At 38.4% G+C, this 23,048-nt stretch overlaps 1 protein-coding gene across 25 annotated transcripts in view; it reads left to right on the forward strand.

The window, feature by feature from the left end:
- The window catches only part of dlg1b (discs large MAGUK scaffold protein 1b), a 184,718-nt gene that overhangs the window by 81,566 nt on the left and 80,104 nt on the right, over window positions 1-23,048 (forward strand). For 23 of the 25 annotated variants that reach the window (XM_041263405.1, XM_041263408.1, XM_041263409.1 and 20 more), the window contains one exon: window positions 1,253-1,417. In XM_041263405.1, coding sequence (XP_041119339.1) covers window positions 1,253-1,417 — 165 coding nt within the window. Of the gene's footprint in view, window positions 1-1,252; window positions 1,418-7,066; window positions 7,172-9,885; window positions 10,089-23,048 lie in introns of those variants that run through there. The other 2 variants (XM_041263435.1, XM_041263433.1) reach the window with 2 other exon arrangements.

Genomic DNA, 23,048 nt, shown 5'->3' on the forward strand with positions numbered 1-23,048 from the left:
ATAAATATATATTGCATGTCCCTTATAGTGGGGTACTGTATTTTCAACACAACTTAACAAGGGGAGTGGGAGGTGAATGTTCTGTAAAATACAGCATTGCCACATCAAACAAGGTGGATCTGCTGGTGCTTTTTTTAATCACAGTACCCTTTTAACACTGAAATAGCTGCTTTTTTTTCAGTACTTCTCAAATGCTTTGACAGAAGGATTGTTGAACGGCAGTGGGTTTGGTAATGTGTTTTTCGTTTTTTTCAGTATTTCAGAAGTCCTAAAAATCTATGCAGTATAGCGCTAGAGCGCAGGATCCGATCGTGATTATCAGGGAGTTTCTCAATACGAGGTGTAATTAGAAGGGCTATCTGTTTTTATCTCGGGACACTGCAAGATGCTACTATTCTTTTAGGTGGAATTCACTTTTCTTTTGTCAATATCAATATACTCCTATCAAGTTGGGTTGATAAAAAGCAGAGTTGTCGATATTTTTTTCCTAAGGGGTCCAAGTAATTGCAGCGATAGAGCATTGGTTTGTTAGGCATGGCTCTTTATGAATTTACTACTTTTATTTAGCAAAATTGTTGTAAAATTGCAGCAAAGTGTACACTTGGGATTTCTGGCAGTATGCAAAGCCCTTTCCAAAAGCAGAATGCAATACTCCATATGAACACCCTAGACAAAGCATTTCATCTCCCAATGGACTACTGGAACGGATCTTGTATAATTCTGTCATTTCTACTGGCTGTTTTCATTGTCACATTCAACATCCTAGTTTATTGATGCCTGTGGTCATTGTGATAACATGACTTGCTCTGACCCGATTGATTGAAGTTATTGTCCAAGACCGCTAGGATGCAGGTGCTGCTATTGATCCCTGTAGCTAACAGACACCTTGGATTATGATTTGCACAAAGGGCAATTGCATGATAAAGCATTGAGGTCTATCAAAATACAGTGAACACCTAAAACAGGTTCCCAGTAGCTTCTAGTACAAACGTGGTTCAAATCTTGCATCGCGCTGTTCTTGTCTGGAGACGCACATGGAGAAACTGTGTTCCTGCAGGGTTACGGAAATAATTTGTCTGGGATAGTTTGTCTCATCGCACTTCAGCAACCCCTACTGATGTCAGAGACATCTCCAGGGTTCAGTTAATATCCTTTGCTTAGGTTTTGTGTTCAACCAGTTAGTATTATTATAAAATGTGTTAATTTAAAAATGCTCATTTTAAACAAATATTCCTTGTTTTGTGTTTTGCAGAAATACCGTTACCAAGATGACGACACACCTCCACAAGAACACAGTTCCCCGCACCTTACCAATGAGGTGAAAGGACCAGAGTTGGTACATGTATCAGAAAAGAACCTTTCACAGATTGAGAATGTACATGGTTTTGTCTCTCACTCACACATCTCCCCTATGAAGGTAAGAGGCACAGTATGGGTATTCATTTTTGTTGTGTGCTGTTTTTACATTAAGCTCTAAACCCTATAGAACAGTTTACATTCAGAAAGTTAGCAAATCCATTTTTAATGAACACTGAAACACAACACTGACTGCAGTGCAACACCATATTTCTGTTTGAATGGGTTGTGACTCTGCTTAAGAATGATTCCTGCTTGCATGGTGTTTAAGTGTGTGAAGATGATGCATTTGCCTGTGGTTCTAAACAAGAATGACTTTTTGGTAGATATTTATATAATAGTACTAAAAAGAAATGTACATGTTTTAGCGAAGTATTTCAGTCTGTTTATACATTATAACATTGTTGGTATACAGATGAAGGCACCAGCTGAAAAGTCTACTTAAAAGTTTTACATGATAATATTGTGAATTCTAGTTGAAACGTTTGTCAGAAATGTCTTACTAAGTTTACTTTTACTATATTTCTTTTGTTTAAAAGTTATGGGTGAATTTCTGAAGTTTTTTACTGTAAGCCTTGATTTTATCCGAACAGCCCCTTGCTAACCTGTCTTGTGTGTTGTGCTATTGTGCCCTGGAGTTATAGAAAGTGCACTATTCTGTCCTCAAACTCTACTTTTGTACTGTGTTTATGTATTTGAAGATAAAAGGTTGTATTATATCCTTTCTTCTGTGGGGAAAGTGATATTAACAGTTTCATTGATTATCCGAACACCCCCTGGTTCCAGTTAGTTTGGATAATGGAAGTTTTACTGTGTGGCTTTTAAGGGACTCAGTTTCTTTCACTGTTGTCAATAAGAAGCATTGGGTGACCTAAATGCTCTTTTACCAAGCCTCTCTTTTTAAAGCAGAAAAACCACTGCTTAGAAACAAAAAACATTATTATTGTAGGTCTTGAGGAACTTTGATCTATGACGCTTCAGATACTGTATTTCAGGATACCTATAAAAGGATGCCAGTTTTTAAGTTTTGATTTATTTATTTTTTTTAAATTCAGTTTTCTGTGATGAAGCCCTAGCCTTTTCAGTAACTGCAGGCAGACTGCCAGCTTCTCCCAGTTCTGGCCTGTCTGGTTTACTTACCATCAACCGATTAGGAAAGAGAAGACATTCGTTGTTTTTATTATTATATTTTTATTTAAAAAAAAATAAAATAAAAAATGGACTAGTTACTGGACAAGATGGTTTCTGGTAAATTAATAATAATAATAATAATAATAATAATAATCACACTATTCCTTTAATATCAGTTTACCCTTAATTAGCATTTATTTGTAATCACATTCTAGAATTGTTTCAAGTTTAAACGCTTTAGTTTTCTGCATTTTATTGTAAAGCCTTTATCAGGAGCAGGAATTAAATTGAATTCTGTATTGTAGCCCAGTCGTTTCGTGTAGCATTGGCTCTGCACAAAACCATTTCACTCGCAGTTCTGTATATTTGTTCAAGGACCCATAGTGTGGTTTAATGTGAGTTTTCAATAACCAGCAATGGCAGCTCTTCTCAGGTTCCTTTTGCTCATGGTACAGTGTAATTTCCCTGACCTGTTTTCCCATTAAAACACACTCCAGCTGCATCATCGCTCTCCCTTGCCCGTTGACTTGTCCTTATTCCCCTCTGCTCTAGATATTTCATTTTGAGCTCACCTTAAGGCACCTTTCATCAGCAAATTTGTTGTGGAGGCTGAATAGATGACTAATACGTCCTAGAAGGCTCTCCCTGCTCACTGGCGGCGGGCAGTGCTACAGGAGGCACTGGGAATACTAGAAACAATGAATAACTAAAATGTATGTATTTGATGCCTTGACGACTTCCAATATGATGTATTGAGTCTTCCGTAACCTAAAGAGCAAGAGAGGTGGCTGTGGAAGGCTTTAACACAGTTTAGAGGGTAGTTGAGTTAGCTTCCAACAAAACACTAGAACTAGACTGAAGACTGCCAGACTCCTTCCACACAGGCTTCTATCACAACTAATCATACAGCGACGCATCACAGAGCACTTTACAGTTAGAGCATACAAAATGCAATAGATTTCTGTAATGACAGCAGGAGGCGAACAAGGAAGCCTTTGAATGCCTACAACAGTTGTGAAAGAAACTTTTCACAGATATTACCATACCATAGGTGTGGAGTAAGAACCGTACTATATTTGTGGACTAAAAACACATTTCAAATTATTATTATTATTATTATTATTATTATTTATTATTATTATTATTATTATTATTATTATTATCTGATTTTATAATACAAATGGCTATTAAAATAATGTAAATAGAACTGTTAGTAAAATGCATACACCTGGTCTAATGCTTTTCATGATTTTGTTTTAATGTTAAAACAAATATATATTAATTCAGGAAGGAGTACCAGTGTGATATGTTAACCTGTTCAACCTTTTCATCTTCTTTGTGTGTTTGCATGTCTGATGCATGTGCATCTAAGGACATTGACACACATGTCACGGGAAAAGTAGAAATAGCAAACTTTAACACATCTGTCTTATGGTTTGTACAATAATCCAGGTCTTGATTTGCCTTGTCTTTTTGTGGTGTATAATCTCTGTCTTAACCTTACCGTCATTTTCAAGAATGTGTGTGTTGGGGGTCAAGAAGTCAGCAAAGATATTCCTTTGGTAAAGTATTCCCCTTGACCGGAACTGGATTTGACACTGGTTGTTTAGCAGGAAAGATGGCGACTACCCTGTGGCAGTTTGTTGGCAGTTTCCTTGTTGTTTTTCTTGATAGAACCCCAAAATTGAGCTTTTAGATGGAACAATCCAGAGCATCCCATTGAAAAGACAAAGAAGTGTAAATCAGCAGAAGCCCTGTCTGTTATAGATGCTGTATTTTGTGGCAGAATGTTCTGGGGGGGGGGCTACAAGGTTGAATGCTTTTCTAAAGCCAAGATTCACACATACTGCCGCAGCCCGTTTGCTATTTTAGCTATTTTGCTACCTTCAGATCCATTGAACCAATCCAATTGTTTTATCGCCTTTGTTTTTACCTGCCCTTGGAATACAAATTAAAAACCCCACACACTGCAGGTACTTTCAGCTTGCTGTGATAATTGTACCAGCCCTTTGGAAAAGTTAATTAAAATCAAATGCTTGCATTTGCTGCAAGTTTTTTTATTTTATTTTATTTTTTTAATTAATTTTCTTTAACAAAAAGGATCTGAGCTGTAACAACAGTAGTGGTCTGTAGGATGGTGCACATGGACAGGTGGGTTTCCCCTGCAACAGATAGCATTGTTCTGTACCTGTTTGAATAACATGCAAGAAGGAACATTTGATATTATGAGCCAGACTATCTACTGCAGTAGAATTGATCAGTCTGTTTTTTTAAGTTCCTGCTGGGGTGTTATTGAGCAGAGATCCCTTGACAAAGATGTATGCCTTTCCGTCCCCACATGGTGTCTGGCACCAGGTACTTGGCACTGGCACTGCGGCTGACGAAGTGTGCCTGTGATTTCATGTTACCTTTAAAGTTACAGTGCAGTGCACCCGAGTGACTTTGAGGGGTTTTAAATCACAGTCCTCAAAGTTCAGCCCCCTGGCTGTGCGTTCAGATTTAAAGGGAGGACTCGTCCACCTGTTGTGATTTCCAGCATTATTAAGATTTGTAGAATATGAATGACATATCATGACCTGACACCATATCATTATACTGTTAGACTATCACATGCCACCCTGCTCGGTAGAACTATCATTTCTCTGACTGCAAAAAAAATAGCAAAGACATAAAATTGACATTATTTGTAGTGAAACCTGCTTACAGTAAACACTGACTGAGTGGAAACTAACACGTGTTGTCCAGTGAGATTTTTGATGTATTTGTATGTTTTTGTATTAAACAGTGGCATGGTAGGTTTTGTTTATAGTCTGATAACACAACCAACTGGTTTAATACCTATGCGATAGAAGTTTTTGTCATATAGCGTGATATTTTGTAATACAAGCTGCAGTGCCCTGTGCTCTCTGTCATCAGAAAGCAGACATTTGTTTGGTTATATATCCCCTAGTTAATTCTTGCTCAAGGAACACAATAAATAAAAAAAAAAAAAAAAAAAAAAACACTACAATAAATTACTAAAGTATACACATTTGCTTAAATAAGGCAAAAGCACAAGTTACTTTGCGAGTTGGTGTTTTAGTAAATACAACAGTGTTCCTCTTGCTCCACCTTGTGGTTAGTTTAATGCATGGCGCTTATGTCGGGGAAATTGTACTGGGTTTCAGAAACGACTGAACTCAGGACTTGGCTGCAGCGCAAACCCATTACAGTGACCCGTGCTTCCCTGTAGAACTCATTATTTTAAGTGTTACTTTTTGTTTAAACACATTGTTATTCTAGTCAGCCAGAACAGCTACCACTGGCACTGTTCCAATGTTGGCAGAAACTGCCCTCGCACAATGCAACGCAGATTGTAATGTTCGTTTTGTAACAAATAGGTAAAGTACTGTCTAATTTGTTAATGTTAAATCAGAACATAAATGTTACTTAAGCGGCTCAATCTGAGACCAACATTTCCGCTGATTCTTTAAATAATTCAGGAATGCTCCTCAGGGTTATTTTGTGTATATTTATATTATATAGGCAAACCTGAGACCTGTTTATCCTCCTGCTGTGTTGAATTAGCATTGTTAGACCGCTACACCATTATTATTATTTAGTAACCTACAGGCCATGACAAGTGTTGTGATGTTGTACAATACAGTAGGAAGCTATTTATGTAATTCCGAAATGTGTTTTTGAATCGCAAGACTGTTTTTCCCATTGTTCTTGCCAAAACAGATGGTGTAAACATCTTGAATCTCTCCGGGATTGCTGGGCACGTCCTGATCTGTAAACCATGCCTGTAAACACTTTCCTAATGAACGCTGTTTTCCCAACTACTTAGATGCACCGTTATATTAACTGTGGTCTTTAAAGCAGTCTCTATTTGTAAATGCTACCTATTCAATTACTTTCTATTTAATTTTGTCAGTGGGTGCTGTAGTCACTCTAACCTATCCAGGACCATGCATCTAATAAATGGGAACAATAGTGCCGCTTCTATTCATTTATTATTATCAGGTCTTCATTTAATAAAACCTAGATACTAAATGTACAGCTATGGCCAAAGGCTTTGCATTGCCCTATAGAATTAACTAATTTTGCTAACAGTTGAATGAAACCTGCTGAATAATGTTACGTTAACATATTGAATTGTATATTGCTTTGTAGTTTTCCCCATATACTTAATGGAAAAAGCAGACACACATAAAAAAAAAAAAAAGAAAAAATGATATTTCAAAATTTAACATGAAATACTGTACTACTGTTATGGCTTCCTGTAGACTTTTACGATATCTTTTGTAGTTTCTTTGATTGCATGATCTTAAATAAAATATCTAAATGATGTACTACACGGGGGGGGGGGTGGGGTGGGGGGGGGGGGGGGGGGGGGGGGGGGGGGGGGGGGGGTTGAAGCTGCACTTGTAGGACCATCAGGTAGTCGATCAGTGTTTGGTTATCAATGGAGTGTACTGTGCAAAATATTTAACATCTGCAGTCTTGTATGCATATGAAAGCATGCAGTCTCTTTCTGTAGCCTTGGTTGAATGGCTTTGCACTGTTTAAACAGGTACAGTAACATGCCACTTCATAGGTTGAGTCCCTGGAGTGCATCTTCGATCAGCCTTCGACTTTAGAAAAAGATGTGCTTCCCTCTTCCCGGCTGGCTTTGTTGTCGCAAAGCATTTCAGTCTCCCAGGTAATGTTTTATCATTGTTGAATGTGGTGTCCTTGGCATTTAGTTTTCTGTTTTTTTGCACCGTATATGTGTTGGTTGAAACAGCCTCTCCTTTGCAGTCTTGAAGCTGTTTAGAATAGTTTTCAATTGTATGATTCTTAGTTGCATTGCAGCAAAGAGGGCACTAGTTTGCGTCTTGTGTCTCTGCAGTTTTCTTTGCAAGCACTAGAGGGCAGCAAATGTACAGTGCATGACCAAGCTTGTAGTTTCCTCCTGATTTTTTTTGTGCACAACTATTCTGGAAAATGATCCCTGGCTGCTTTTCAAATGCTTCTTTGTGATTGTAGCTCATTCTAGTTCTGTTTAGGCTGGTGCCAGAATATGATGTTGTTTTCTTCTATGGCAGGGACAGTGTGTTATGCTTTTGTGGTTTGTGGGCTCTTCTGTCTGCCTGAGACATACTGAGAGACCTATATATCTTGTGACCTTAAAAGAGGGAATAATTAAAACTGTTATCACAGCATTTTCGAGTCCTTTATCGTTTTTTTGCAGGTTATTTAGTTTCCCTGTGTTTATTTTCAATGTCTTGGATGAAGAAAGTTTTTATCCTGCCTTTTCACTGAATGCCACACAGATATTAGGGGTCCCTAATGTGGGGTGCTAATGCCTGCTATACAGGGAGTGTGTTTGGGTGGGGGGGAAGGGAGAAGTCACTGAAAGTAATTCATTATTTGCAAAACGAGAAAAGATATGCTATTCAATGAGAAATCAGGGAATGGGTTCCAAAATTGATTACCTCTTTAGCTCTTTTTCAAGCATTTGTTTGGTTGATAAATTACATAAAATATTTCCTCTCACAGGAACCAATGCCATGGGTTTATGGTCAGATTTTCGTAAAGTTTTAACAAATAATCTAAAAGTGCACAAGTCCCAAAATAAATATGCCAAAAACTATAAAGCACATGGCATTGATTAGATTAAATATAAGATATAAGCAACTATGTTAGCTAGGATTTACCTATGAGGGGTTATGCAAAGTAGTCATCAGAGGGTTAAATAAAGCATGTTCAAACACAGAATTGAGAAGCTTGAAAGGGTTTCAGCTTTTTAAATGCAAATGTGGTGTTTGTTTTCTTTATTGGGGGGGGGTGGCACAGCACCGTCAGGATTGCTATGAAGGTAATATGTGGCAGTATTAACAAGGTTCACTGTTATTTGAAATAAAATAGACCCTCTTGAACTAAACTGTTCTATTACTGTTTACAGTGTATAACCCAAACATTTTGCAAATGCAATCTGATTTATGTTTCCAATCAACTTCACATACCACCCGGACCAATGGCATTTTCAATGTTTTTTCAGTCATATATTTCTAATGGCCTTGACTTGCCAGCCACATTGTGGTACATTACCGGGTTGAAAAAGTGTTGCTGTAGCGTGAAAGATTAATAATTGAAATGCCCATTAAGATCTTGCTCTGCCCTGCAGGTCGAATCCAAACCAGCAGAAGAATTTTGTTTATTGCTGTATTACGGGGGTCTGATAGAGTAGATTCAATGGGTCATATTTTCAAATATTTTCAACATTTTAAACTTCTAGTTTTGTAAAATGAAAAGGGGGGGGGGGGGGGGGGGGGGGGTGTAATTGCGGTACTAAATCTATTTTTATTTTATTTTTAAAAGCAGCTAATTGCTACAGATCATACCAGCATAGAAGCTAATAAATTTGATCTATTGTGAGAATAGCCGTAAACTATAATCTGTATTCCCCACATTGTGTGCAAGTAATGTTTTCCTCCATTATAATGAAAAAGGAAGTGTCGGGTGGGATCTAATTGGGTTAACTCCTGTAATATCAGTTGATCATTTATTACTGATTTATAGCAGTAAGCATCTTAAACCAAATAGTCCTCCTTCTCAGTTATTGTATCAAGGAATTGCATTCATACTTTTATTCATTTTTCAATTGTTTTTTACAATATTAAGCACACAAACAATTGCATTTTAATGTATTAATGATAGTCATTATGTTAAAGACACACATACATACTGTATAGTGGCACAGCTCCTTGCAATACCATAGCTAAACAGAAGCACTTGCAATGAGTGGAGTACTCCAGCCAGTTATTTTTAAAAAACTGAAGCTAAAGCATACAGGCAGTATAAAATGCATGCCTGATTTCTGAAATCTTCGTTACAAGCAGGAATTATTTTCAAAGAATGCCCCTTGTGCTTTCGACTAAAGACTACATCCTAGTATTTAGTCAGGATTCTGGGAGCTTTATCTGCTGAATCATTAAAGACGAGACAGTCGAAGTCTCAGACTCTGCCATGGCTGTGCCAGTCTTGTCGCACCCTCTTTATTTTACCTGCTGCTTGCAGAATTCGATTCAGTAGTATACCAAATTAAATCAATTTGCTTGCAATTGCTAAAGCTAGCTCTGTGGTGAGGTCCGTAGCTGGTGACTGTTAAGACAGGATCTGGAATTCAAAGCAGGCAGCACTTTTGAAATGGTTTCTGCTGTACCCCGAGCAACTCTCGTTAACTCCTTCAGGCAATAACTCGCAGATTAATAGAGCGAACATTTTTGATGGATTTTATTTTAAAGGAAAGCTTTCAGGGGGGGCAAAGTCTGTTTTGAGTGATGCACCACCTGCATAATGTCGATGGTATCTGATCAGCTGCAAGTTGGGATTTATCTTAAACTTCTGCATAACTGTGGCACAAGAGTGACATCCAGCCACCTCTTCTCCGTGGGAGCCTGCAGCCCAATGGGGGTGATCAATCAGTGAAAACCTCAGCTGTTCTGTTGAAGGAAACTTGGAGAAACTGTGGTGAGCAGCACGAGATGTTGGCATCAGTGTGGTTCGCTAAAAGGATGAGTCGTCGCTTGATGAGGAACATATGGAAAACCAAAAGGCTGCATCTGCGCTTGTTGGTAGGTTTATACCAGCTTTAAGACCACTGAGCCGGCAGGAAAATTTGAGTGCACTGAATGACATAATTCGTTCCAAAACTGTATAGACTCTCTCTTTCTCTCTCTCTCTCCCCCCCCAATACGGCTTTTTCACACTTGCTGTACTGGTATAGTTTGGAAGGAGGCTGCAGTGTGCGATGTTGTATGCATAGTGCTGTGCTGCTTTTCTGTTTTATACTAATGTTTAGTTGCTAGAGCTCTGAAAGCATACTGTACCCTTTCAAGACAGCAGTCATCTTTTTTTATTTTTTTCAGTCAACAGCTTGTAGAATGATTTTTTTTAATATTCATGAGAGCTGAGTGCATGATACGACATTTAGAAAATCAATACAACTGTTGTGTCTTTTCTAATGCGCCATCTCCACGCTGCAGTGATTTATAAACACCTTCCACACTGGGGTTTGTTCAGTATATGCTCATATTAAGTGGCTAGATCTTTACATTTAGCTTGCAGTATCAGTACTGTTGTCTAATTGTAATTGAAAGAGATATATTCATACATTTATCTTTAAGATACTACACTGGATTCCCATTTGCTTGGGGGGGCCACTGGTTATGCAGTCACATGGGCTCTGTTGATCAAAGTCCTTACATTGCGCTAATGAAATCAGAAGCGCATTGACCTCTGCATTACTCTGTACTGTACGTCTGCAAAGTCACACTACAAAGCCAGTTCCATTTAAATGTGATTTCACTCATAAATACTGATATATTCACATTTGAGCGAAGGAAAGGCATACTCTAATCAACTAACCTGGCACCTCAATGATTGTATGTTTGATTGCTTTAATATGGAAAAGATGAGCTTAAGAAACTTGTCAGAAAAAACAAACCTGGGTCAGCTTGATCCACTGTTAAGACACAGGCTGCAAGTCACTGCATGGGTGAATCCAAGCTCCACACATTTACAGGGGAAAGGGAGAGAACAATTGTGCACAACGCGGTCGTACCGAGTCATTTACAGGAAAGAACAGAATGAATTATGCACTGCAAAAGCAGTCACAGTTTTTGTTAAATTTAAATATTTATCCTTGTTCTTTTCGCTCCCCTGGCCTTGCATTTATTAAAGGAAGTGAATCTAGATGGAAAATAATTTACTACTTAAGCATTTTCCACACTACAGTACTACAGTAAATGAACGCTTGTCTCTGTCTAAATCTGCTCCCCAGCCCTGCATTCACAACACACACATACTGATAGATGAATGAACGTGTCAGAAATGTGCATTCTGTTCTTTTAGTTCTTGTAGTTTTTTTTAAAGAGAGAATTATATTGAGTGTGCTGCTTTAAAGAGGCTTTAGGTTGTTATTAGTGCAGTGTTTGAACTGTTCGCTTCAGAGCCCACCTCAGAGCAGAGCCCTGACAGTCTTGGTAAAGGGCTATAGGATAGATGAGTGGTGCATTGCTACGTGCACTACAGGAATCTCAATAGTTTTAGCAGAAAAACATCCAGTGCTCATCAGTTATAACACGCCTTGTTATAGTGCGGAATCAGTTAGAACGCGGTCAGGTCGTGGCTCCCATTTGCTCCATAATGCCATTACAGTAGCCCTTCTATACTCATTATATAAGCGGAACACAAATAGCACGGTCTTGTAACTATGGCTCCCCACTATAGCGTTATGAAGGGTGAGCACTGTATGTAAAACAAAGTCGACAGTAAATTGTTGCAACAGGACTCCTATTGGTGCGTGTATTTGAAATCGATTGATCTGTAACGTTGGTATCTGTTTATCTTTGTGAATGTTCATCACTTAGACATGACTGATTTCTTGCAGTCTGATTTAAAGGGTTGATGGCACAGCTGCTGCTTTCACTTATGTACCTAAAACAGCTGAACAATTGTGTATTGAACTGTAATGTGTTTGCATTTCACCAATGTGAACTCAGTCATCTGCATGTGAGCTATATAATGTGCACTACAGTGTATTTGGTTAATGTATCTGTATTAACCTATTTTGCACAACACACCCCTACACAGAAAAGGCTAACTGACACTTTACTTTATGAAAGACTACACTTCTACACAGCCATGAAGTACCGTTGTTACATACAGATACTGTACAGGCAGGCAGTCAGACAGATAACCTCCATATTACACCTTACACCCCCAGAATATGATGCACTGAATAACTTGAGCAAAAGAAAGTTTAGAAATAAATAGATAGATAATAATTAATAGATAGATGAATGAATAAGTACATGCATAAAAATCCTACACTTACATAACCAACTTTAGAAACATTGGCTTACAGCTAACCGGAAATCTGTTTTCTTAAAAGTTCCTAGCGTTTAGTATGAAGTGGCTTATCATCCAACAAACAGTAATATGAATTTGAAAAAGCAACCGTCAGTGTTTAACAAATGGCATTATAATGGCACATACAAAGAACAAGCAAATACAAAATTGGCTGTAAATGTACCTAATTAAATGGTGTAGTCTGGATTTCTCCCAGGTGGTGGAGCAGTATTGGACACAAACCGTAGGGTCATACCATGTAAAACACTGCCTAGCCCAAAAACCATAAATTAAAAATAAATAAATAAAATAAAAAAAAAACACTTGTTAAAAGGGTTTGTGGTTGCTTAGAATTGGCAGGTGGTGTAAGTCAGTATAAGCTCTGCACTTTTAAGCTTAGCTGTGAAAAATCATTTGTCACTTCTTGTTTACAACTTAGAATCCATTCAGCCTCGAGGCTCTAAGCTTCAGATAGTGGCAGCTTCAATTCAGAGCTGTTTAAGTCATTTTATAATATGGATTAAGTGCACTGCAGCTGCAGTTGGGAAACTGATTGAGTGGAAGGGGATTTTATGGATCCAAACACTGGGTTTCTAAGCTTGTCATCAGAGAAGATTCTGCTGAATCTGTACCAGACAGGGCAAGAGGTCTTTTTCTAGAGAGGCTTGTCCTTCGTTTAAAGTACCCCAATATTACAAGAATACTGGAAGTAATTGATATGTCCTAGTATAAATGAATGAATGTATATATTAATGGATGAATTAAGTACATTGTAGGTTGGTTTAGGGTGGAAACCAGCTCTGAAATGACCACAAACCAGGCAGATACAGTGGCTCCAGTGCTAGTGTACTGTGTAAGGTGATTCAGTGAAATGATAGCTCAAGCAGGTAACTTAAGCTTACACTTATTATGTGGTTGACCTTTGACCTGCTGACAGAGCTTATTCTGTGTGAGGGATGTTCCAAGGTTTATCTAAATTGTACAGCATTGATTACACTTGAAGAAAATCTTCTAGAATCTACCCTCCCCCACCTCAGTAAAACCATACATACCTGTACATGATCTGCATGGAACATCCTTATAATTTGCTAGAATTGATTTGGCCATATCGCAGAACCTATTTGAGATACAGATTTCATACTTGGGGTTAAATTTCATGGCAACAGTTATCGGTGACCTTGACCTCTGACTTAAAAAGGTGGTCACATACCACCTTTTGTATATCAGGCTGCTCTGGCCCATTATGAACAGACGTGCACTATTCTGCAGTAATGACAGTAGAATCAGTGTTGACGTTGTCTAGGTAATTTTCATTTATTTTGTATTTAAGTAGAACTGGCACATCCACCATTTGAGCTCACCCACAAACATCTTCAAAGCAAATCCTTTCTTTTAACAACTGCTGCATCAGCAGAAACTTTTGCACTACTGGACATCAATCTTAATGGTTGCAGTGCGCTTTGCCACAAGACCAGGACATGCACATCTTGCTAATTAACACGTGAAATACTTTTATACCATTTCATATATTTCCATCATCGCTGTAGTTTTCAAAGTTGTAAATGTCTAATAATTATACTGCTTTGCAATGATTAAACTAAACATATTGTTTGTTTTCAAAGAGGAATGAAGCATTGTACAAGATAATAAACTTTATACAAATATGTTATTATCAAAGTACACACGCTACCTGAATTAGACTGCAATTTGAGGTTTCCTAAATAGAATTATACTGAATGTCTTTTTACATAAGAAATAGAGTCTTGTTTCCAGGCACTTCCAGTTTAGAATTCCTTCACCGCCAAATGTAAAAGAAAATCTAATAAATCGGCTGATAAAGTATGTAGAGAATGGATCTAGATACTGGAATGTAATGCTTGCTCTTAGTTGGAATTATTATTCTTGCGTCTTGGTTTTCTAACTGACGGGGCGCTGCACGAGTAGCAACCAATAGCAGTAGGCACGTTGTTTGTCCTACTGTCGGTATGTTTGTATGAATGAACGGTGAGTGATTACAACCAATCCTACAGGCTGAAGTACAGCCAGGACTTCCTCATTCAATGTCGTAACTCCAGCATTGGGACACTGGAGCCTGATATTGTCCTGCCGCCGGCAATTCTGAAAGATTCTAATTTCAGTGCCAACTCCGCAAACTCCAGGACTGCTCGTGTGAGGAAAAGAGGTAAGAGAGGAGGAGTGCGCCAGAGACTATGGAGACAGCATTTGAGCCGTATACCTCTCCCCTCTATCATCCTCGCTAACGTGCAGTCCCTAAGGAATAAAATAGACGAACTGCAAGCTAGTGTCAAGTTTTCTGTCTGAGTACAGGAATGCCTGCATTATCGCTCTCACCGAAACCTGGCTTAAGGAGCAGGACTTGGACTCGAGATTGAAGGATTTGGACAACCGGTGTGCTTGGACCGTGACGCACAGCAGACCGGGAAGGTAGTGGGAGGGAGTGTGTTCCTGTAAGTGAACACACGCTGGTGCAACACTACGATTGTGAGAGGAACTGTGTGCAGTTTTGATGTTGAAAAGAATGTTAAAAAAGAATGTTAAAAGGGGGATAAAGTTGGCTAAACTCTGGTAGAAAGACAAGGTGGAGGATGAGCTGAGCAAGGGAAACTCACGCTTTGCGTGGGAGGGAATCAAGCCCATGGCTGGGATGCAAAATAAAAGGAGGAATGTGTTGTGGCCAGATACGTCAGATGTTGCTTTAGCAGAGGAATTAAACATATTTTATTCTAGGTTTGTTGTTTATGATTTTAATGCTGAGCTCTCTGAGTTCAGAGGCAGAGTCTCAGACTGTAAGATTAAGATTGATGATGTCAAGGTGTGCAATTCTCTAGGCCCTGTCAAGGAAAGGAAAAGTCCTGGTCCTGATGGTATTGGGGAAAAATTACTGAAGAATTGTGGTAGACAACTTAGTGGTATTCTTTCATTTGTTTTGCAGTTGTCATTTATTCAGCAGAAAGTACCCATGATATGGAAAGAATCTATTGTGGTCCCACTAGCTACAGTAAAAACACCTAAGGCATTAAATGACTATCGCCCTGTGGACCTTTGAACGTATTGTCAAAAGTGAGATTTATCTATGACTCAGGACAAGTTAGACCCTCTCCAGTTTGCCTATATGGCTAGGAGGGGGGTGGAGGACACCACTGTCACCCTACTAAACCTAGTCCTGAGGCATCTAGAGGGGAATAAGAATCATGCAAGACTGCTTTTTATTGATTTCTCTTCAGCTTTTAATTGTGTACAGCCTCATGCCCTTGCACGTAGGCTCATGTCTAATTTTAACATGGATTTTAACACTGTCTGTTGGCTAATAGACTTTTTAACTGATAGATCACAGAGAGTTCGTTAATGGATCTCTGTCTGGTAAGCGCTCCTCCTCTACAGGCTCCCCACATGGTTGTGTACTTTCTCCACTTTTGTTTTTCTTGTACACTAATGACTGCCAGAGTAACTACGAATCGAGACATGTTTTGAAGTTTACTGATGACTCGGTAATTGTGAGCCTCCCACATGGAGAGGAACAGAGTCATGGCCCAGTTATAGAAGATTTTGTCAGATGGTGTGATCAGTCTTTTCTACAACTGAATGTATCTAAGACAAAAGAATTGTTTATTGATTTTCGTAGGAGGCCTTCTCCCCCAGTGCCGACTCTCATCAAAGGTGAACCAGTTGAGTCTGTGCAGCAATAGAAGTATACCATCATTGACAATAAGGTTACTTTCGATGCAAACACTGATCTCATCTGCAAAAAGGGTAACCAAAGATTCTTCTTGAGGAAGTTGGGGAGTTTTAATGTAGACACTACACTGATGAAAGTGTTTTATTCTTTGTTTATTGAGTCTGACATAACCTTTGCCATGATCTGCTGGTTTGGCAATCTTAGTGTGAAAAACAAAAATAAACTGGGGAACATTGTCAAACAAAGCTGAAAGATAATTGGTGTTACTCTCCATGATCTTTCTCATCTGTATCAAGTGAGAGTCTCTCAAAGCCCAGTCCATTTTACTGGACTCCCACCACCCTCTCTAACGTGAGTTCCAGTTGCTACCTTCGGGGTGCAGGTTTCGCCTCTCCAGGTGTGGAAATATTAGGTTCAGGAAATCTTTCATTCCATCAGCTATTGACTTTTTAAATAAATGTATACATATTGATTCTTAGCCAGACAGTTGATCGCGATTACCTTTTGTGAACCGACTTTGGGCAGGCCCCTTGCTTATTTGCACTTCCCTGAAGGTCATGTGACTTGGTTGTTGTTATTGTTGTTATTGCTATGCATGTATTTATTGCTGCTGTGTTGTATTGTATTGTTGATATATGTTGTATGTTTACTCTTGACTCCTGGCTGTAAAGCAAATTGCCCCTTGGGGATATTAAAGACTTGCTCTACTTTTTCCTGGCTAAAGATTTGTAAGTACTGTTGTGATGCAGTGGATTCAAGATTAAGCAATTTAAGTGATAGCTGTGAGCTGAAGTTTGGCTGTGGGTGTGGATGTTTAAAAGCTTTCTGTTAAGGGCTTGGTTACAAACCTTGTGTTGGGCAGTTTACAACAGCAAGTTATTTTTGAAATCGGCTTTCTTTAAAAATAAATAAATAAGTAAATAGTCTTGTCTTTGAGTTTTTGACTGACACGAATTCTGAAGTGAAACCGCTGTGCATAAACATACCAGCTAAAAGGATGGATGCTTTAACGGATCATCCATGCCCACGCGATGCCTCGTCTGTCTTTCCTTGATGAAGTTAGACAGGTCTAAATGTCACCGAGGCTTTACTTGTTAAATACCAGGAGAACGAGTGCTGCTGTTTCTGTAGTCACGCTCTGCTTGATCTGTTGCTAGCGTGTTCTTCACAGGCCCCGAGTGTGCTCTGAAATAGGTGCGTGGAGTCTTTGTAAGGTAGGTGAAAGAAAATGGTTTGTAACAGGTGTGTTTTCAATATGATGCAGGGCATATGGTGACAGTTTTTATTAACAGTGTAGTTGTGCTGTGAAGATTACTGTTTCATCAATGCAGAGGTGGAATGAGCAAAGAAAGTCAGACAGGTACAGTAGGTAATGATTGTCAATTATAAATGCATTGAGAGCCCTTCAGTATTGAAAACACACAGTCTCTTCACAAAAAGCCTTCACATGCAGAAGAAAACATGCATATGCATATTTTTATACATTGTAATATAATGTATACCAGATCTGATATGTGTTCAAGTTTTAATTTGCAGTTTGCAATTTGGAACACACTTTTTTTTTTTTTTTTTTTTTTTTTTTTTTAAAGCAAGCCTACCTCCAACCAGGTTTTATATGTAGGACATTAATAATTAGGGATGTAACAATACACTAATGTTACACTATGATACGTATTTCCATATCCATTGCAATATATGGGATCCATACCAAATATATAACATACTTATTCGTGAACCACAATACAGTAACTATGTTGTGCTTTTGGTATTGTCCCAATACAAATGATGCATACCTCATACCATATGTACCGGTATGTCATGTAAAGAAAGTATCACAATTCGACGATACACAATCAATCATTACACCCTTATTAATTATACACATTCAGCTGTACAGAGGGGCGTTTCTCTCCTCTGTTTTGTGGAGTACAGGGGCTGATACTCATAGGACTGCAATAGAATACTGTAATATACAACACTGCACAGCTGCATTTAAAAAGGAACAGTAAGGGTTCCTGTTTTAAGCTCCGGGGTTCCCTGTTTCCATGGATTTAGTCAGTTGGGGATGACTGCTCTGTGTCTAGCAGCTCATTTGACACCTGTGCCACACCACATTATAAACAGCAAGGTTTCACCTTGACTTTGTTTGGCTTCACAGAATATTATTTTACTATGGATGAACTACAGTTTTACATTGCATTGGACAGGAATATATTGTTAGGTGCAGTCTGAAGTAGAATACTGTAGTGATGCTCATGTTACTCTAGTAAATTTATATTTCAATTTGCTTACTCAAATTCCCTTGTGGCTGTATCAGAAAGGTTTGTTTCAAGGGTGGTACTGTACAAGAAAACATGAAAACTCCGTGAACAGTTTTTCATTCAGAAAAAAATGGACAGCGGGAAATCAATAGTGATGTAAAAAGCTCTCTGTATAATGAATGAAAAAATCAACTTTTCAAACCGTAATGAGGAACAAAAATAAATAAATACTAATGGAGCAGCTTGTTCAAAGTGCTGTAGACAGCTTGATTCAGCATGTATTTTGAACGCCTCTGTGGTGAACTGTTGATTGGCTTTTAAGAACAGTAGTGATTGAAACCAGTTCATTTGTGCACTTCTTCCTTACCCAGTGCATTGCATTAGGAAGCCCCAGAGTCTTGATAGTCCAACGCCTGCAGCATCCTACCTGCTAATTGACCTCACTTCCTGGCTTTCAGGCTCTAGTTTTCTGCAAACAAAAGAACAGCAGCGTTTAATCGGCACAGAGAGAGAAGGTTGGAACAGGGGGAAGATGTTGGGACTGACTTCATTATAATGCAGCACTTTCAAAGGCAAAGGACAGGTATTATAAAGCTGCAAAGTTCCAAAACATTTGAAGAAGATTTGAAGAAGATGAAGATGATGTTGGCAGGTAGCTGGACATTTTGTTTGTTGTAGTTTTTTTTCATGGAGAGTATGTGGTTGTAACTCTGGAGCTTCTGTGAACATTCTCCACTGAGCAGCTGGTACTACCAGAGCTGTTAGCCACCGGCACCCACCTGCGGAGCAGCAGAGATGAACTACATCTTCGGAAACAACACCCTGCTGTACTCGCGAGGTAACCGTGGCAATGCCAGCTCTGGACCCTGCTCCACAGGGTACAAGCAGAAGCAGTGGGCAAAGAAAAGCTTGGCAGACGAGCTCAGGGCTAGGCCCTCTCGATGGCAGCAGCTTGTTTCGTTTTTCACGCAGACACGGTACGGCTTGATGGACTGTATCTCTGTTGCTGCCACCTCAGCCCAGGTAACCAAGGGAAGTGTGTTGTTGTGTCTCGTTGTTCGTCTGGTTTATTTTTGCTACCCCCTCCTTAACTTGGCACTTTCAATATTGTAGTTTTATAACTTTTTATAGCATTATTAGTGTCTTATTACAGTTTACTTTGGATTATAAACATGTCTGGTGCTGAATTTTTAAAGGCAGATTCCCCACCCTGTACAGAGTTTGGGAGAAATCATTTTTAAATAAAAGTAAGTTAAAAGCTAAAACAAAGCCATTTGTCTTCAACCTGTGCAGTAGGTTAGGGGGAAACATCCTGTCATACTAAATAGTAAATTTAAAAAACTGTACCAATGCTGATCTTCCAAAACTTAGTGCAGGGTAAGGAACACTCAAATAGAAAATTCTTCCAAATTTTTGCTTGTTGAACTTTAATAGGTATTTTTACTGGCAATAAAGTGAGGAAAATACAGAAATTATGAATTTTATGAAATAGAGGTGAAAACACTAACTGGATTTTTACCTTTCAGTTTAGTGCGGTGAGCATTGGATGTAGTAACTACTAGAGGCCACTAGAGGGTGCAAAAAAACTTAGTTTTTAAGGGAAAAAAACTGCAGAAAATTAAAACATTCAAAAGTTATTTACAAAAACATAGTAAAACAAAATACAGCTGCAACTTCAGTCTACACCATATTATATGCAACTTACACCTAACCTCTACATCAAACCCCTCAACCTAACTCACCTCAGTTACTATTTCAACACTAACTGTATTGCTGTTATTTTAACTGTTTATTTTGCACCCATCTAGCGGTCCCTAGTGGCTACTACATCCGATGCTCATTGCCCTGAACTAAAAAGCAATGCACAGTAACGTTTCAACCTATATTTCATTAATACATTAATAATTTCTTTATTTTCCTCACTTTATTTGTCTTAAAATGACCTATTAAAGCTTACGAGCAAACATTGAGCAGTATTTTGTATTTGAGTGTGTGAGTTAAGTGTACCGTAATCCTTGAGACATCCAGATTTTCTCTGAATTTAGATAATATGGATGAGCGGCAAAAATAATCCTGTTTGTGTGACACCTGTAAAATGTTTGTTGTTGTTTTTTGTTTTTTTTTTATCTGCCCTTTTTGCTGGAAGGTAAATGACTCTCTTTAAACAGAAAAATGTAGATCGTTAAGATCGTTGAAAAATAATAACACAGCAGGCTTGATTTACAAAAGAGCGGTTCTCAGGATCTCAGCTATAATTGTGTTAACAAATTTGTCTGCTATTTACAAAACCAGGAATGGTGTAGTCTGCAGTCTACAGCCCCACCCTATCCAAGGGAGAACTGGGTACAGTAAGAATTGCTGCTCGCTTGATTTCCCTTTGAGCTTGCTTGTTGCGAGTTCATAATTAGCTAATAAAGGTGTGGCATTCAATTTAGTAAGTGAGATGATGCTACATTACATTTCCACCCCTACTTTAAAATACACTTACTTATTTAAATCCTCAACTAAGCTTGTTGTGACATACTAGAGAATGCCTTCGGAGCTGCATAGATTCTGAAAGGTGAAACTTAATGTACCAGGGCAGAAATGTGTAAACATACACTGCCTTTTGTTAGCTGTTAATTGCCTTCTGTCAGTGTGCTTAGGCTAAATCTCTCCCCTCCTGTAGTGCGAGATTACATTTCGCTTGTGCCGATTTTAGTTCATTACAAATTGATGGAAGGTGAGAGATGGGTGAAGTTCTGTATATGATATAGTTGGTCCATATAATGCTGCAGCTTGTAACGTAATACAGACATAATGAACAGTGGCTGCTTTCACTTTAAAGCAGACAAGATCTGTACCTTTTTAGTGTTCTTCATCAGTTCTATATTTTCATATATCATGTACGCTCTTTTGAAATCTGTATTCTTAATTAGCTGTTAAAGTAATCAGCATGTATAACATAGAATTTGGCAGCAAATAGTCATGATTCATTAGTCATACTATTTTCTTGCATGTTTAGTTATGTTGGTTATAGCAGCTGTTGCATTTATTTGTAGTCTCATCATGATATTTTGACAGATGTTCACTCTATGCTGCATATTACTAAGAAAAATGTGCATGTCGTTGTGCAGTTTCAAATACAAATCTGTCCTCTTTTTGACCATCACACAAAGACCCTGGGGTAGTGGTCCTAAAAGAGATATCTGGGATCCAAATGTTACGGAAATACAGTATTCAAGTAAAGAGTTGCCAATTTGTTAGTGTTTAGGCCAAAATCATGATGGAAATACGTCATTCTCTAAATGGTTCTTCGTGGCTTACAAAAGAATGCATGTGACAAATACAGATATAGATGAGTTTCTTCGTGCCACAGTTATTGTTGATTATCAATCTCGGTGCAATCTTGGACACATTGCAAAGTCAATGGACTCCCTGCACTGTGTTTTTAAAACATTTAACCAAACCATTTTGTCTGCTGATGGTCAGTTGAGGCCTGCTGTCTTTTCCATTCCATCTATTAGACACACAATAGTAAATGTTTTCTTCCTAGCACTGCTTGCTAATTTAAAATAAAACCAAATCAAAAAGCCTGAAATGATTTATTGTACATTACTTAACTATGCCCTTAATGTACCACTTTAGTAGAAATAAATTACATCAGAATAGCCCGCCCCTGCTTTTTATACAAAATAAACTAACTCACAAAAATAGAAGCAGCTGATGGGGTTCTCCTGTTGAATGTATTGGTGAAATTCTAGCCTAAAATGCGGCATATGATAGTCTCCACGCACAGCGAGTTACAGGCACTGGGGATAAAGCAGTTACTGTCTTTCCTGAATGATGACTGTAAATGCTCTGATGTAAGCCCTGCTCTTGAAGCCTTTGTTTTTACTGATCCTGCAAAGTACAAAGGGAACTGCAGTGTTGATCAATGTGGGGCAGGTATTGTTTGGTAGCACTGGCTGTTGTGACTAGGGCGCATCTCGGAGATGAATGCTTGTCCAAAAATTTGTATAATTTACTTTCTCCGGTGTCTGTAAGTACCAGTAGAGACTATCAAAAAAGAAAATAATAATAAAAAATGGCCTTAAATTCAGTGTACTGTAGTGTTAATCTTTAGGTTTTTCTTTTATAGTTTGTTAAGAGTTTAGTGGCTACCTATTATAATAAGAGAGTGGCTTCTCGCTCACTCTTCGGTCTGGTATGTCATACAAAGAGTGCAAGAGAAACTACATTAATATCATTAGAGGTAGTAGCCACAGACCACTAAAAACTACTGTAGAGGACAGACAATTTTACTAATTAGAAAGGCATGGATCTCCACTAGCTGGTGAAATCAATGTGAAAAATAAAATACCCCTTCTCTGGTAAAATGCTTCAGTCGAGGCCGGAGCTGTGGAGATGCTATACATTACACCAGGAACATTAAAACTGTAATTCAATCCTTGTTTCTTTCATGGCATTCTCTGGAATGTGTTTTTTAAAGATCAATGTTAAAAATGTTCGATGTGTTAAAGTTCTGTGACATTGTCTGCAAAATGATATGTGTGTTTGCTACAAATAGATTCTGTTGGGGATAATAATAAATATGTTCTAGAATCACTTGTAATTAATTTGCCTGGTTGTTTTTGCATTGCCATGCTCCAGATGCTAAAGACAGGCGTTTCCTATTGTAGAATTTACCAGCTGTCTTGTGGCTGTTACCATGGTGATTTTACTTTTACTGCGCTGGTAGTAAG

The sequence above is a fragment of the Polyodon spathula genome, chromosome 11, assembly GCF_017654505.1.
Source record: "Polyodon spathula isolate WHYD16114869_AA chromosome 11, ASM1765450v1, whole genome shotgun sequence".
Taxonomy (NCBI): domain Eukaryota; kingdom Metazoa; phylum Chordata; class Actinopteri; order Acipenseriformes; family Polyodontidae; genus Polyodon; species Polyodon spathula.